The sequence below is a fragment of the Bufo bufo genome, chromosome 5 (assembly GCF_905171765.1).
Source record: "Bufo bufo chromosome 5, aBufBuf1.1, whole genome shotgun sequence".
Taxonomy (NCBI): domain Eukaryota; kingdom Metazoa; phylum Chordata; class Amphibia; order Anura; family Bufonidae; genus Bufo; species Bufo bufo.
The window spans coordinates 117,028,932-117,043,677 of NC_053393.1; the positions used below are offsets into that span (position 1 = coordinate 117,028,932).

Here is a 14,746-nt window from a genome sequence, read left to right on the forward strand (position 1 = left end):
GGCTACTTTAAAGAACCTAGAATATGACATATTTTCAGTTGTTTCACACTTGTTTGTTATGTATATAATTCCACATGTGTTAATTCATAGTTTTGATGCCTTCATAGTCATGAAAATAAAGAAAACTCTTTGAATAAGAAGGGGTGTCCAAACTTTTGGTCTGTACTGTATCTACTGAAAATAATTGTAAGAAAAATTTCAGAGACTCCCACAGCATAGACTGAAACACAGGAGATCTCACTAGTTCTCACAAGATCTCATGGCTGTGATAAAGAAGCTTTATTAAATTTAAATTATCATGCCATAATTAAAATTTAATTGAACTCCTTTATTCACAGTCAAACAAAAACAAGGGTCTCCTCCTATGATAGCTCCTCTTTAATATTTAGGGACTGTAGGGTACTCTGATGAATAATTTTTTGCCAGAACCCATATTTACATATTTTATAATAACATATTATTGCTGTTCACATATAGGACATTTGGAAATGATAATGATTCCTAATTAATATCATGATAGCAATTTTCTCTTCCACCATTAATGCCGTTCCCACCATAAAGAATGAGCAGATGCTAGTGATGTCTGTTAAAGAGACAAGGCGAAAATAAATGAGATAACAAAACAACAAGAGGCCACAATTTACTGAAACAATGAAGAACAGGAGAAAGGTTTTTCAGTAAAACTGTAACAAGCAGCATTTGAAATCACTAATATAATCTTTAAACATATGGTGCATTATCAGGGCTAACTAGAAGAATGCTATGGCCCACAGCGGCAACTGATGACTCTCTGTAGCAATCCCATACACTTGCTTACATTTGATGTGTTGACTGATCTACAGTACTAACTAGATATATTTTTACTAATTTTAAGAATTTAGATTCTTTTAAAACATTTATTTCCATTTCTACTGAACTCCCTCTTTCTTACTTGCCCTTCTTTTAAAATGTTGGCTTCATTAGCTACCTTTTATAAGCACTCTTTCCTCTAATTGAGTACTCTTTTATTTGACATTTCTCTTATTAAAGTGGTATTTACCAAAGATCAAATCTCTAAATTAGCTGCATTTGTACCCTTTTAACCATGTCTGCATCATAGAATAATGGATTACAACAAGTCATGTCCCTAACAATGGCAATAATGAGGATAGCTTACTGCATTGTGGTCTAGCACTGTTTCTGTTATAAGTAGCAGTGATGTGACATTTTAGAAATAAATGTCGCAAAAAACATCTGGTCTTCTTCTATTTGGGCTGTGTATAAAAGAAGTCCTACAACACAACTAGAGCCATTCCTATTCTGGAGCTTGATATCAGCAGGATACAAGGATTCCTTTAGATGGCTAATTGGACCAAGCCTACATAATCAGACCATTTAGTCAATCACTTGACATAAACTTGACATAATTCACATCATCACATAAAATCAATAGATTTTCTTTAAACTAAAACAATGTTATTCAGGATTAAAGGGGTTGTCCAACCCTTCACAAGCGATGGTCTAAACTCAGACAACCATACACACCTATGAAGCTTTCTGCAGTAGGTCTGGTACTAAAACTAAAGATTTCCTAGAGCTGCTCCTATTCCCTTTAGCTTGGAGCTGTGTAGTTCCAACGCTGATTTCCAGAACAGCTGATTGGCAGGGATGCGGGATGCAAGACCCTGGCCAATCAGGTAGTGATGGCCTATTCTTAGAATAGGTCATCACTTGTAAAGGATTGGACAACCCCTTTAAGCATATTATAGAAATATCTTAATGTGCCCAAACAGGATCCATTTGTTGCACGATGACTGGATTACATTTATTTCACTATCTGAGAAGTGTTGTCTCAGACTGAAGTGGGCATCAAAACATGAATGATCTTCAACAATGTTTAGCTGCATTTTATGGTTATTAACCAAAAACCCCATGGATGAGGTATACAACTGCATGGCTTAACAGCTGGATCTAGTATGTGGCCAAAATAACTGAATAGCTTGTTCCAGGCCTAAACAAACTGATCATCCTACATGAAATCATCTTCACTGGGTTTAATAATATGTTAATTATTAGCATAAGTGCCACAGACAAATACAATATTAGTTGAGTTACGTTTATATTACTTGAGGCATTGGCCATTCTGCTTCCCGAGGTGTATTTTGTTCTTCATTTTGGTTTGTGGTTGTAATTGTGGTCTCAGAGGTAGGGGTAGGTTTTTGAGTCACTCTCTCTGAGACATCTTCTTCACCTGAAGACTCTGTATGAGCGTCCTCTGAGTCTTCATCCACTGCCACTTCTTCTTCCTCCTCTTCAACTTCTAAATACAATAGAAAATATACTGTATCTTAAATGTATTTTACAGATGTCTCCTGCAGTCTTCTGTGGCTATCTGAAAACTGCTAACAAGTAAACCAATGGCTTTTGCTGGATCATTCTATGGATCTATTATTATTTTAGCCCTTTAAGGATGCAACCTAGTTTGGTACTTAAAAAGGTTTTCAGAGATTTTTTTTACTGATGTCCTATCCTCTGGATAGGTCATCAGTATCTGATCGGTGGGGGTCCAACACCCTGGACCCCCACCGATCAGCTGTTTTGAGAAGGCAGCAGTGTTCCTGTGAGTGCCATGGCCTTCTCTCAACTCACCAAGCACAGTATAGTACATTGTATAGCGGCTGTGCTTGGTATCGTGCTTAGCCCCATTCACTTCAATGGGGCTGAGCTACTCCTAGGCGAGTGACACATGAATGTGTCGTCACTCAGACTAGGAAAAGCAGAGAGAAGTATGTGGCACTATTGTGAGTGCTGCTGCCTTCTCAAACAGTTGCTTGGCAGGAGTCCCGGGTGTCAGACCCCCACCTATCAGATACTGATGACCTATCCAGAGGATAGTTCATCAGTAAAAAAAATCTCTGAAAAACCCTTTAGAGGGGTTGCTCCACAAAAGATATTCTAAATTTTTCAAACCAACATCCAGATCTGAATACTTTTGTAATTGCATGTAATTAAAAGTTTAGTATAGCCACCGAGTTGTTCAATAAAATCTATATGTAAAGCGCCACCTACTGTTTGTTATTTTCCTTATTTCTCCTTCCACCTCACTGAGATGGTCAGACAAACTCACTTAAAATCTTCAGCTGTCACCAGCCAGATCATCTGTTAGAAGCTGTGACAATTACAGGCAAACAGCTGCAGCAGAAAAGACGACATTCCCCCCCCCCCCCAGCCAGCTTAAAGCAGTGAATGAGGAGATCTCTGGATCCATTTGAGGTACAGGGCTGGTTCTAGCTTTGTTAGAAAGAGATTGACATATGTATCATATGATGTCTGATTTTCATTTTTTACATTAATCATGGCATAACCCCATAAAAGGGGTTTTCCAATTTGCATCAATATACTTAAAAATAAAATAAATAATTTATGAAGGTAGTTGTAATTTTAGTATGTTTTTTTCTACCGTTATTGCTCCTATCTCTGATTCTGTGCTGTGGTCACATGACCATGTCCATGCAGCTCTTTCTTATTTCCTGTGAAGTTCTGTCCATGTTTTAATATTCTTTATTGGGTTTTGCAAATATGTAACACATTCAGACAACTCTATATTCGACCTGTCACTTAGTTGCAGTAAAAAGATATGTAAAACAAGTATTTTCATACATATTAAACAATTTGGTTTATAGAATACAATGAAGCAAGACAATAACACAATAACTAATATTGAAGTTCTGTCCATGGACGTGTCATAGCAGCAACAGGGCCAGTGATAGGGGAGTGTCTATGGAACTAGCTGGGTGTTCTATGGCACTGGCAAAAATAGCCAAGCGCTGACTCGGCTATCTCCATCAATCTCATTGAATGAATGGAGCCTTGGCTGTTCTTACGCGGTGTGCTCTCCATTAATTTCTATGGGATTTCCAAAAATAGTCTCACTCAGTTATTTTTAGAACTTCCAAAGAAATAAATGGAGAGCACACCATGCAGTGAGATAAGTGCGCGTCCCAGAGGTGGACCTGCACCTATCTGACATTGGTGGTATATCCTTGCAATATGCCACCAATGTCTCAGATGAGACAACCCCTTTAACTGGATTCTGTGGGTTAGTGTGATTATGCACATACAAAATATTTAGAGTTTTTTATGTTTGACTATATTTTAAAAATTAAAACTTTGTTTAATTTGTTATTTTTCTGCAAACAGAGCTGTGTGAGGGCTTATATTTTGTGGGGCAAGTTTTAGTTTTTATAGATGCCATTTTGGTATACATGTAACCTTTTGATCTTTTTTTATTCAACTTCTTTGTAAGGCGAGGTGACCAAAGAATGACAATCGTGGCATTGGGAATTATTTCCTACTGTGTTCACCTTGTGAGTTAAATAATAGGATATTTTATTACATCAGGTCATTATGGATGTGGTAATACCAATTATGTTCACCGTTTTCATTTATTGTTCTATATACAGTATATAAGAAATGGGAAGTTTTTTTTACGTATTTTAAAAAATTTAAGTTTTTTTTTTACATATTTAGGTCCCCTTAAGGATCTTAAATCTGCAATCATTTGATCGCTTGTACTATACACTGTAAAACTTCTGCATTACAGAGCATAGGACTCCTCATAAGAATTCCATTTCATCTTGCCAGATATGATGCTGGGTGTAATAAATGCTGGAACATGGCTTGCCTGGGGATCTTCAGAAGACCCCCAGCTGCCATGACAACTACTCGAATGGGGCGCCTTTCAGAGGACAGGTGGAGCCCTCCCTCTAACTATTCACATGCCTCGGTCGCTATTGACTGTGGCATGTGAGGGTTTAAACTGCTGGGATCTGAGCTATCTTCGATCCTGGCAGTGAGAGCACGGTGCCAGCTGTATAATACAGCTGGAACTTGCAAGCGATAACTTGGGCCTAGCTCCTGAGCCTGCTCCATTATTGTCCAATAATATTACTTAAGTACATACACTCAGCAACATAATAGTACCTCACTGAGTCGGAAGAGATTAATAATGATACCATAAAGGGTTTGTCTCACCATAACAACTTATCACCTATCCACAGAACAGGTGATAAGTATTTGATCGCTGTGGATCTCACTGGCATCACTCCCACAGAGAATGAGTGGAAGTGACTGTTCACATGAAAAATGAGACTACCAGCAATCCAACAATCACCTGTCCTGCTGGACAACTCCTTTAATACATAAATAACATATGTACTGTAGGTATGTATGTAGTGACCCAGGAACACACCACTCCTGTGGAGTGAGACGCGTCCAGAGCAAAGGCAATTGTGCTAGGAGAACCCCTGAGGGAAAGAGGACAGACATCTACAGAATGTTTAGGATCACAAGGCACTGTGCATGATAGTAATTGTAATGCTTGTTTATGGCTGTGGACTTTTCTGCTTGTGGAGAGGATATATTGCCTCCAGTGACCACCACAACGGATTGGCTTCCTGTTTGAGGGTTTGCATCCCACTGTGGGAACTGCAGTAGTTATTGTGAGACTTTTGCCTGCCTGTGGTCAATTTAAGAAGATTGAAAGCATTTAGAGAGAGCTTCAGGGACTAATACAGCCATTATTGCCACTGCCTATACACAGCAATTGGGAAAAACAAGCTCTGGGGAATACCTCAGAATGGTGCTTGACATCTGCTCACACTGCATCACCCATCAGCAGCAGTAAAGAGACTTCTCTTTGTTATCATTAAACTGGGCCTGGTCATTGCCTACATTATCCACCAGCCCCTACATCTATCCGCCTGCCTTGCACCCTACAAACCATTCACCATCAAGGGCACCCCATCTAACACCCTGAGGGAACAAGGGGTGTGGCCTCCGTTCACAGCCTGGCCCAGGAAGAGAGCCAGGGTGAAACTGCCACCATGATTTGTGATTACTACTACCACCATCGTAGCCACTCCTCCTATCCTCCCCTCCCCCCCAGGTTGCTGCATGTGCTAATAAGGTAAAAAGGCTACTGGGATAATCATATGCAATGCTGTCCTGGCAATTAAAACCATGATAATGAAAAAATCTAATTCACGTTTGTTGTAATAAAAAAATCTGCTGTATTAAAAAGGCAATAAAACATATACTACAGATATGATCAATGATACATTTGTTATTTATGTTATGTTGACCTACACTTTGTATAGAATTTTGAACAGGTATAACCAACGATTTTACTGTAGCTCCTTTTTCAAATAAGTTAAAATCAAATATTAATGCATCGTAAAAGGAAATATGTATAGGGCTCTGTTCACATTGGTGTTCACATCCTAACACAAAATGGGTACATACCCCTATAAAAATCAATTTCTCGAATTATTTTCTCTTCTCGGTTGAGGTCCACTGTTAAGTGGTTCATATTTTCATACCCGGACTCAATTTTTTCCATCTGGGATCCTCTAGATGCTTCTGTAATTCTAAAATAATGAACAATGTAATCCAGGGTGCACAGACTAAGGCCTCTTTCACACTACAGTATGTCCATTTCAGTGTTTTGCGTTCCGTTTTTCACGGATCCGTTGTCCCGTTTTTGGGTTCCGTTGTGTCTCCGTTTCCGTTCAGTATGTCCGCAAAAACCTTTCAGTATGGTTTCCGTATGGTTCCCGTATACGGTCCGTTTTTCACGGATCAAAAACGGAAGCCACCTGTATTTGTGCTCAGCCAAAGTTTGGCAACAAGAAACACATGGCCACAGTGGGCTGGGCCTAGCATTTGTTAATGACGGATCCGCAAAAAACGGATGACATACGGATGACATACGGATGCCTTCCGTATGCATTCCGTTTTTTTGCGGACCCATTGACTTTAATGGAGCCACGGACCGTGATTTGCGGACAAACATAGGACATGTTCTATCTTTCCACGGCACGGAAATACTGAAATACTGAAACGGAATGCACACGGAGACACTTCAGTATTTTTTGCTGAACCATTGAAATGAATGGTTCAGTATCTGTTCCGTATACTGAACTCAAAAAACGTCCAGTATACTAAACGCAAAATACTGTAGTGTGAAAGAGGCCTAATACAGAACCAAAGCCAGGTCATAAATACAGTATAGGTACTTACTTTTGTAGTAAACCTTTAGCATTCTGTTGGGAAAAGGGGAAATATCTTACTTAGATGCAATCACACAATTATAGAATTTCTGTAAGCAATGGAAAGGTTAGTCTTTAGTCTTCTTAAAGAACACATGTCAGCAGGATCTACCCTATTGAAACAGCCATGCTGCCTGTTAGGGTAAATTCTGCTGATTACAATGATACCTTTTTTGTGAAAATCAGTTGCAACTTTCAGAAGAAAAGATAATTTTATTCTTTAAGTAAATAAGTGCCTTCTCACAACGAGGGGCATGGGCAGCACTGGAGAATTGGCTTGAATTCACTGCTAGGTTGTTGTCTGACATATTGGGGGACATTTACCAAGCATGTTGCGCCCGAATTATCGTGTAAAATGGGCCAAAAAGGAAGGCATTTTCATTTGTGCCAAATATATCAACAGTTTTTTCCAGAATTTCACCATAAAGAATGCATCACGCCAGAAATGAGTTATAAATGTCAAAGTGGGTGGGGCTATAAAATTGGCGCATATTCCGTCTCATTTCTCATCCTCTTACCGGTAGAAATGGCTCAAATTGTTGCAATCTATTAAGCCAGCTTACGTGGTGGTGGCTTGTGTAAAAAGTTGCATTTATGGCAAAGATGCGACTTTTTGTCACAAAGCCGCATTTTTGAAAAGAAAAACCAACTTGTCATGGGAACAAGTGATAGGTAAGTATTAAAACAGGATGATATAAATGAGCTAAACAACAGGGTTTTTGCCAGTAAACTGACATTCGACAAAAACAAAGCAATGACAAAATCATCCCGAGCCTGAGACAAAAGTCGCAATTTACCACTGAAAATGTCGCAAATATGTTTCAAAAATTGCAAATATGTTTAAAAAGTTGCAAGTGTGGTCTGGGCAGGGGTGGCTGAAATGGAGCATTTCAGTTTTAAAAAAGTTGCATTTTAGTGCTATTGGGGTTAAAATGTCACAAATCAAGAGAAATAGGCGTACAATCATATTTATATTTTAAAAAGTAACATTTTACAAGTGGAGTGCGAGTTGAGGTGAAGCAAATCACCACTTTTGATTTGCAACGTTAGTATTTTTTGGCACAAATTACACCATTATTGATAAATGTCCCCCATTGTTTGTTTTGCTCACAAATCAGTTTTAACAGTTTTAAAGGTTATATTTTATTGAGATGTAAGTATCTAGGTCAAGGACATGTCTTTTTTACATCAACAGCACTGTACAGGGAGTTCTTGCTAGTAACTTGCCTTCACCTAATCATCTTTAGGCCTCCTGCACACGGCCGTTTTTTTTTTCCCCGTTTACTGGCCGTTTTTTGCGTTCCGTATACGGTCCGTATGCGGAACCATTCATTTCAATGGTTCCGCAAAAAAAACGGAATGTACTCCGTATGCATTCCGTTTCCGTGTTTCCGTTTTTCCGTTCTGTTTTAACATAGAACATGTCCTATTATTGCCTGCAAATCACGTTCCGTGACTCCATTCAAGTCAATGGGTCCGCAAAAAAAACGGAACACATACGGAAATGCATCCGTATGTCTTCCGTTTCCGTTCCGTTTTTTGCTGAACTATCTATTGAAAATGTTATGCCCAGCCCAATTTTATCTATGTAATTACTGTATACTGTATATGCCATACGGAAAAACGGAACGGAAAAACGGAACAGAAACGGAAACACAACGGAAACAAAAAACGGAACAACGGATCCGTGAAAAACGGACCGCAAAACACTGAAAAAGCAATACGGTCGTGTGCAATAGGCCTTAGATTGTAGCAGTACTCACTGGTAACTTCAGATCTTTCTGGAGGTATATTGGCTGTGCCATTTGCCAATTTGGCTATTCTTCGATCGATTCAAGCAGTAGTTCCCCGCTTCCTTCCACGTCTTTCAGGTTTTGGTTTCAACTTCAAGGCATTTGAGATCATTTTAGCTGAGCAGCCTATAATTCGCTGCACTTCTCTATATGTTTTCCCCCTCTAATCAACTTTTTAATCAAAGCCTGTTCTTGTTCATCAGAACTATGTCTGGAATAACCCATGTTCCCCAGTATTTTAGAAGGAAATTCACTACAGCCAATGTGTGCAACATTTGCCAACCTCCTACTTTAAAATATGGCCACAATGAACAGAATGAATGACTTCACCAATTTAACTCATTGCTATTATTTTGAACAAGCCCCTTTTCATTAATGATTCAGTTACTCAGAATGAGCGGCATGCATGTCCTAATTGTTGGGTCTGTTTTTTTCTATTACTCTACTACACATCAGGTTAATGATTTTGGACTGCTATTTTTTAACACTACTGTAATTTTAAAAGGGTTGTCTCACCTCAGTAATCCCCATTGAATCACTTTCTTGTAGTCCTAGGATGGTTTCTGTAATATAGATCCATTTTCCAATTTGCCTCTGTCACCTCTTATTCCTCTTTATAGTGCCCCAAATTCCATGCTCGTTTCTAGGGGTTACCTACTGCGCGGCAACTGCTGATAACATTACAGGCGCACAGAAACCCTATTGGCCGGCTGATCTGGTGGCTGGGTTTCACAGGAGCGAGCGCCCACATATTATTGTGCATGTGCGGTCACTCCCGGCCCAGTCACCTTGTCTGAGCTTTACTACAAGCTCATAGGATTTACAGGGTGCAAGCATGCGCAAGCAAGGGGCAGGGTTGCATCCTCCCTGCCCTGCTCACTGTGCATTCAGCTCCGCCACCAGCAAGCAGGGAACCGAGGCCCCGAGAGCCATGAGGGAGCCTGTAAATAATGAGGTGAGACAACCCCTTTAACCCCTTCAAGACCAAGCTAGTTTTTACCTTCAGGACCAGGCCATTTTTAGCAAATCTGGCATGTGCCACTTTATGTGGTAGTAACTTTAAAACACTTTTACTTATCCAGGCCATTCTGAGACTGTCTTCTCGTCACATATTGTACTTCATGACAGTGGTAAAATTTAGTAAAAAAAAATCATTTTTATTTTTTTAAAAAATACAAAATTTACCCAATTTTTTTTTTAATTATCAAATTTCCAAATTTCAATTTCTCTACTTTTATAATAGACAGTAATACCTCCAAAAATAGTTTTTACTTTACATTTACATTTACCCCATTTTAGAAAGTACACCCCTCAAGGTATTCAAAACTGATTTTACAAACTTTGTTAACCCTTTAGGTGTTCCACAAGAATTAAAGGAAAATGGAGATGAAATTTCAGAATTTCACTTTTTTGGCAGATTTTCCATTTTATTCAATTTTTTTCCAGTAACAAAGCAATGGTAAACAGCCAAACAAAACTCAATATTTATTACCCTGATTCTGTATATTACAGAAACACCCCATTTGTTATTGTTAACTGCTGTACGGGCACACGGCAGGGCGCAGAAGGAAAGGAATGCCATATGGTTTTTGGAGGGCCATGTCACATTTGAAGACCCCCTGATGCACCCCTAGAGTAGAAACTCCCAAAAATGACCCCATTTTGGAAACTACGGGATAAGGTGACAGTTTTGTTGGTACTATTTTAAGGTACATATTATATTTTGTTGCTCTATATTACACTTTTTGTGAGGCAAGGTAACAAAAAATAGCTGTTTTGGCAACATTTTTATTTTTTGTTATTTACAATTTTCATCTGACAGGTTAGATCATGAGCTATTTTTATAGAGCAAGTTGTTACGGATGCGACAATACCAAATATGACTACTTGTTTTGGTTGTTTGTTTCAGTTTTACATAATAAAGCATTTTTGAAAAAAAAAGATTTTTTAGTGTCTCCATATTTTGAAAGCCATAGTTTTTATTTTATTTTTGGGCGACTGTCTTATGTAGGGTCTCATTATTTGTGGGAAGAGATTATGGTTTTATTGGTACAATTTTGGAATGTGTATGACTTTTTGATCGCTTGGTATTACACTTTATGTGATGTAAGGTGACAAAAAATTGCTTTTTTGACACTTTTTTTTTTACGGTGTTCACCTGAGGGGTTAGGTCATGTGAAATTGTCATACAGCAGGTGATTACGGATGCGGCGATACCTAATATGTATACTTTTTTTATTTATCAAAGTTTTACACAATAACAGCATTTTTGAAACAAAGAAATACATGTTTTAGTGTCTCCATTTTCTGAGAGCCATAGTTTCTTTATTTTTTGGGTGATTGTCTTAGGGTCTCATTTTTTGAGGGATGAGATGACGGATAGATTGGTATGATTTTGGGGTGCGTATGACTCTTTGATCGCTTGGTATTACACTGTTTGTAATGTAAAATGACAAAAAATGTTTTTTTACACCGTTTTTTTACGGTCTTAACTCATGTGATATTTTTATAGAGCAGGTCATTACGGATGTAGCAATACCTAATATGTCAACTTTTTTTTATTTATTTAAGTTTTATACACTAATATTTTTTGAAACAAAAAAAATCATGTTTTAGTGTCTTCATAGTCTGAGAGCCATAGTTTTTTATCTTTTTTGGGCGATTGTTTTAGGTTGGGCCTAATTTTTTGTGGGATGAGGTGACGGTTAGATTGATACTATTTTGGTGGGGAAAGGCCTTTTTGATCGCTTGGTGTTGCACTTTTAGTGATGTAAGGTGACAATTTTTTTTTTTTTAGCACAGTTTTTATTTAACTTTTTGGACAGTGTTCACCTGAGGGGTTAGATCATGTGATATTTTAAAAATGTCCCCCTTTATTTAACTTTTTATATTTGTCCCACTTTGGGACTTCACCTTTTCAGGGTTTGATCCCTGTTTCAATTTAGTACAATACAATACATTCTGTATTGTACTGAATTGAACTGTCAGCCTCTCACACAGTGAGAGGCTGACAGTTGCCTAGGAGACCCAGCGCTCAGGCTGGATCTCCTGGGCTTCCGTAGGCTGGCAGCTCCGATGCCTGTGTAAGGCATTGGGGCTGCCATGGCAACTATCGACCCCCTGCCAGCGCAGAGCGGGGGGCGGGGGGAAGGGGGTGATGGAGTCAGAGGGAGCCCCCTCCCTCTGTATACCCCGCACGTGCCACGGTAAGGGTTAATCCGCCAGCATCAGCGCACACAGCGGATGCAGCAGGGGCCCGGCTATCAGTAACAGCCAGGCCAGTGCTGCAGATCGGGCGGGCGCAGCTCCTGCACCCGCCCGATCCCATCACGTACATCCACGTGAGGATGCGGCAAGGAGCCACATTCGCTAACGTACATGTACGTGAGGATGCGGGAAGGGGTTAATTAAAAAAGGTGATTATATGATGCAAAAGTCGTAAAAGGTGAAAAAAGTACATACATTTGGTATCACCATTATCGCATCAAATCACAGAATACCACATATATACCACATGGGTGAACCCTATAAAAAAATAAAACACTGACAGAAATGCAATTTTTGGCCACCTCACTTTGATCAAAAAGTCATATGTACTCCAAAATGTTACCGATACAAACTACAGCTTCTTTAGCAACAAATGAGACCCTACATAGCTACTGTACGTTGATGGAATTTTTTTTTTTTTTATGGATGTTAGTATAGGGCAATGGAAAATATAACAGATTTTTGCTGAAAAAAGTGACAGTGAAAAAAGTTGTAAAACATAAAAAACAGTATAAATTTGGCATTGCCATAATCACATCAACCTGCAGAATAAAATTATATCACATACGGATGTAGCAGAGTTAACGCACACACTTGGTGAGTTATCACATGTAGTAAACACGTTATAACTTTGACTGTTAACTCTGCTGCATTTTTATACTGCATGGTGAACCTATTAAAAAATAAACATAAAAAATTGAATTGTAATTTTTTTTAACTCACCTCTCAAAAAATGAAATAAAAATGTAATGATTAAATCTTGTCTGACAAAAACTAGCCCTCACACAGCTCTGTCAACAAAACATAAAAAGGTATAGCTTTTTAAAAAAAAATGTCAGCAAATTCCATGTTCCAAAATCCAAATGGCACTTCTTTCCTACCACATTTGTGGTATTTTTGTACTCGGAAGAAATTGTGCAACAATTTATGTGGTGCTTTTTCTCCTTGTAAGAATGAAAAAATGGGGGCAAAACAACATACGATTGGAAGTAATTAGATTTGAATTTTCATGGTACAATCTTAATAAATTCTATGACCTACCCATGGGGCGTAGCGTGGGGGGGGGGGCCGTTGCACCGGGCGCCAAATTGTAGGGGGCGCCAGGCAGAAGGCAGTAAAATGAGGGTGATGGAAGCCTATGGCTCCCATCCCCTCCGATCCGCCTGGCCTGAAGCTTTAAGAAGCAGCAGAGCGGGCAAGGAGTCCAGGAGATCGCGATTATATCACCGAGACCTCCTGCGCCGGGTCTCGCGAGATGACGCGATGACGTGATGACACGGCGCAGGAGGGCAGTGTGATGTGTTCCTGACTGCCTGCGCCGGGACGCCCAAGCAAAGACTACAAGAAGTGATGAAGAGAGGTGAGTATTATTATTTTTTATTTTTTTATGTAAGTACTGGGGGCCATACTGGGGGCACTATGGAGGTGGGCAGAAGAGATACAAAGGAGGCCAGTATATTTAGAAAGAATGGGCACCATTTTATATTATACAGGGTGGCCATGATATATTATACAGGGGGCCATTATATATTATAGTTATACAGTGGGGCCATAATATATAATAATTATACAAGGGGCCATCATATATTATACATAGGGGCCATTATATATTATAATTATACAGAGAGGCTATTAATAATGGGCCCTCTGTCTCTGTATAATTCTAATATATAGTATAATGGCCCCCTCTGTATTATTAGGATATATAATGGCCCATTATATATCCTAATATTACAGAGGGGGCCATTATATATAATAATAACTAATAATAATAAAACTCTGCATAGCTGAGACGCGGCTGAAAGAAGGTGTCATGGCGGTCTTTTTTCCGAATGAAGACGCTGAGGAAAGTCTACATCACAGGAGATGTCACTAGATGGATGAGGTATGTGGTGCTGTATTCTCCTGTATATTTTGTAGTGATGTATGTAATGTCCAAACACATATTTGTTATACGGTAGGGTTGGGGGGTGGATTGAGAATTTGGCCCACCCTGCCGCATCCTGGGCCCAGACTTCAGGTCACACTGTGCGTGTTCTGAATTCTGGGGCCTTATACCTATCTACTACATCATCTGCAATACATGGCTCGCCCCGGGTGCTGGCAACCCACGCTACTAATACCTCTGGGGTGTTGTAAGTTCGACATGGTGCCCAAACCCATTCCAATAAAATCCCCTTCCCTTCTGAGCCCTGTGACTTGTCCAAACAGCAGGTTATGACCACATATGGGGAATTGCCTATTCAGGAGAAAATGCATAACAATTTTTAGGTGATTTTTGAATGTTAACTCTTTTAAAAATGAAAAAGAAATTGAGATAAAATTACATATTATTGTTAATATGTCCTTTCTTATTTTCATGCTTGAATTGTAACAAATTTTATATTAATTCCTTGAGGTGTAGTTTCCAAAATGGGGACTTTTAGGGGTGTTTCTTATATTTTTGTACCTCAAGGCTGCTGCAAACCAGAAATTGTGCCTGAAAAACATCTGAAAAAATGGAGTTCCCGAAAAACAACAAAGTGCTCCTTCAATTGCGAGGCCGATATTTGAGTAAATAAGCACTCTAGGGCCACAGGTGGGAAGTTTCTGAAAACT

General features: G+C 39.1%; 1 protein-coding gene across 3 annotated transcripts in view; it reads right to left on the reverse strand.

Moving 5' to 3' along the window:
• The window catches only part of TRIM55 (tripartite motif containing 55), a 186,300-nt gene that overhangs the window by 52,704 nt on the left and 118,850 nt on the right, over positions 1–14,746 (reverse strand). For all 3 annotated transcript variants that reach the window (XM_040432405.1, XM_040432403.1, XM_040432404.1), the window contains exons 6-8: positions 7,060–7,082; positions 6,283–6,407; positions 2,106–2,299 (exon numbers count right to left, since the gene is read on the reverse strand). In XM_040432405.1, the coding sequence (XP_040288339.1) occupies positions 2,106–2,299; positions 6,283–6,407; positions 7,060–7,082 (342 nt within the window). The remainder of the gene's footprint in view (positions 1–2,105; positions 2,300–6,282; positions 6,408–7,059; positions 7,083–14,746) is intronic.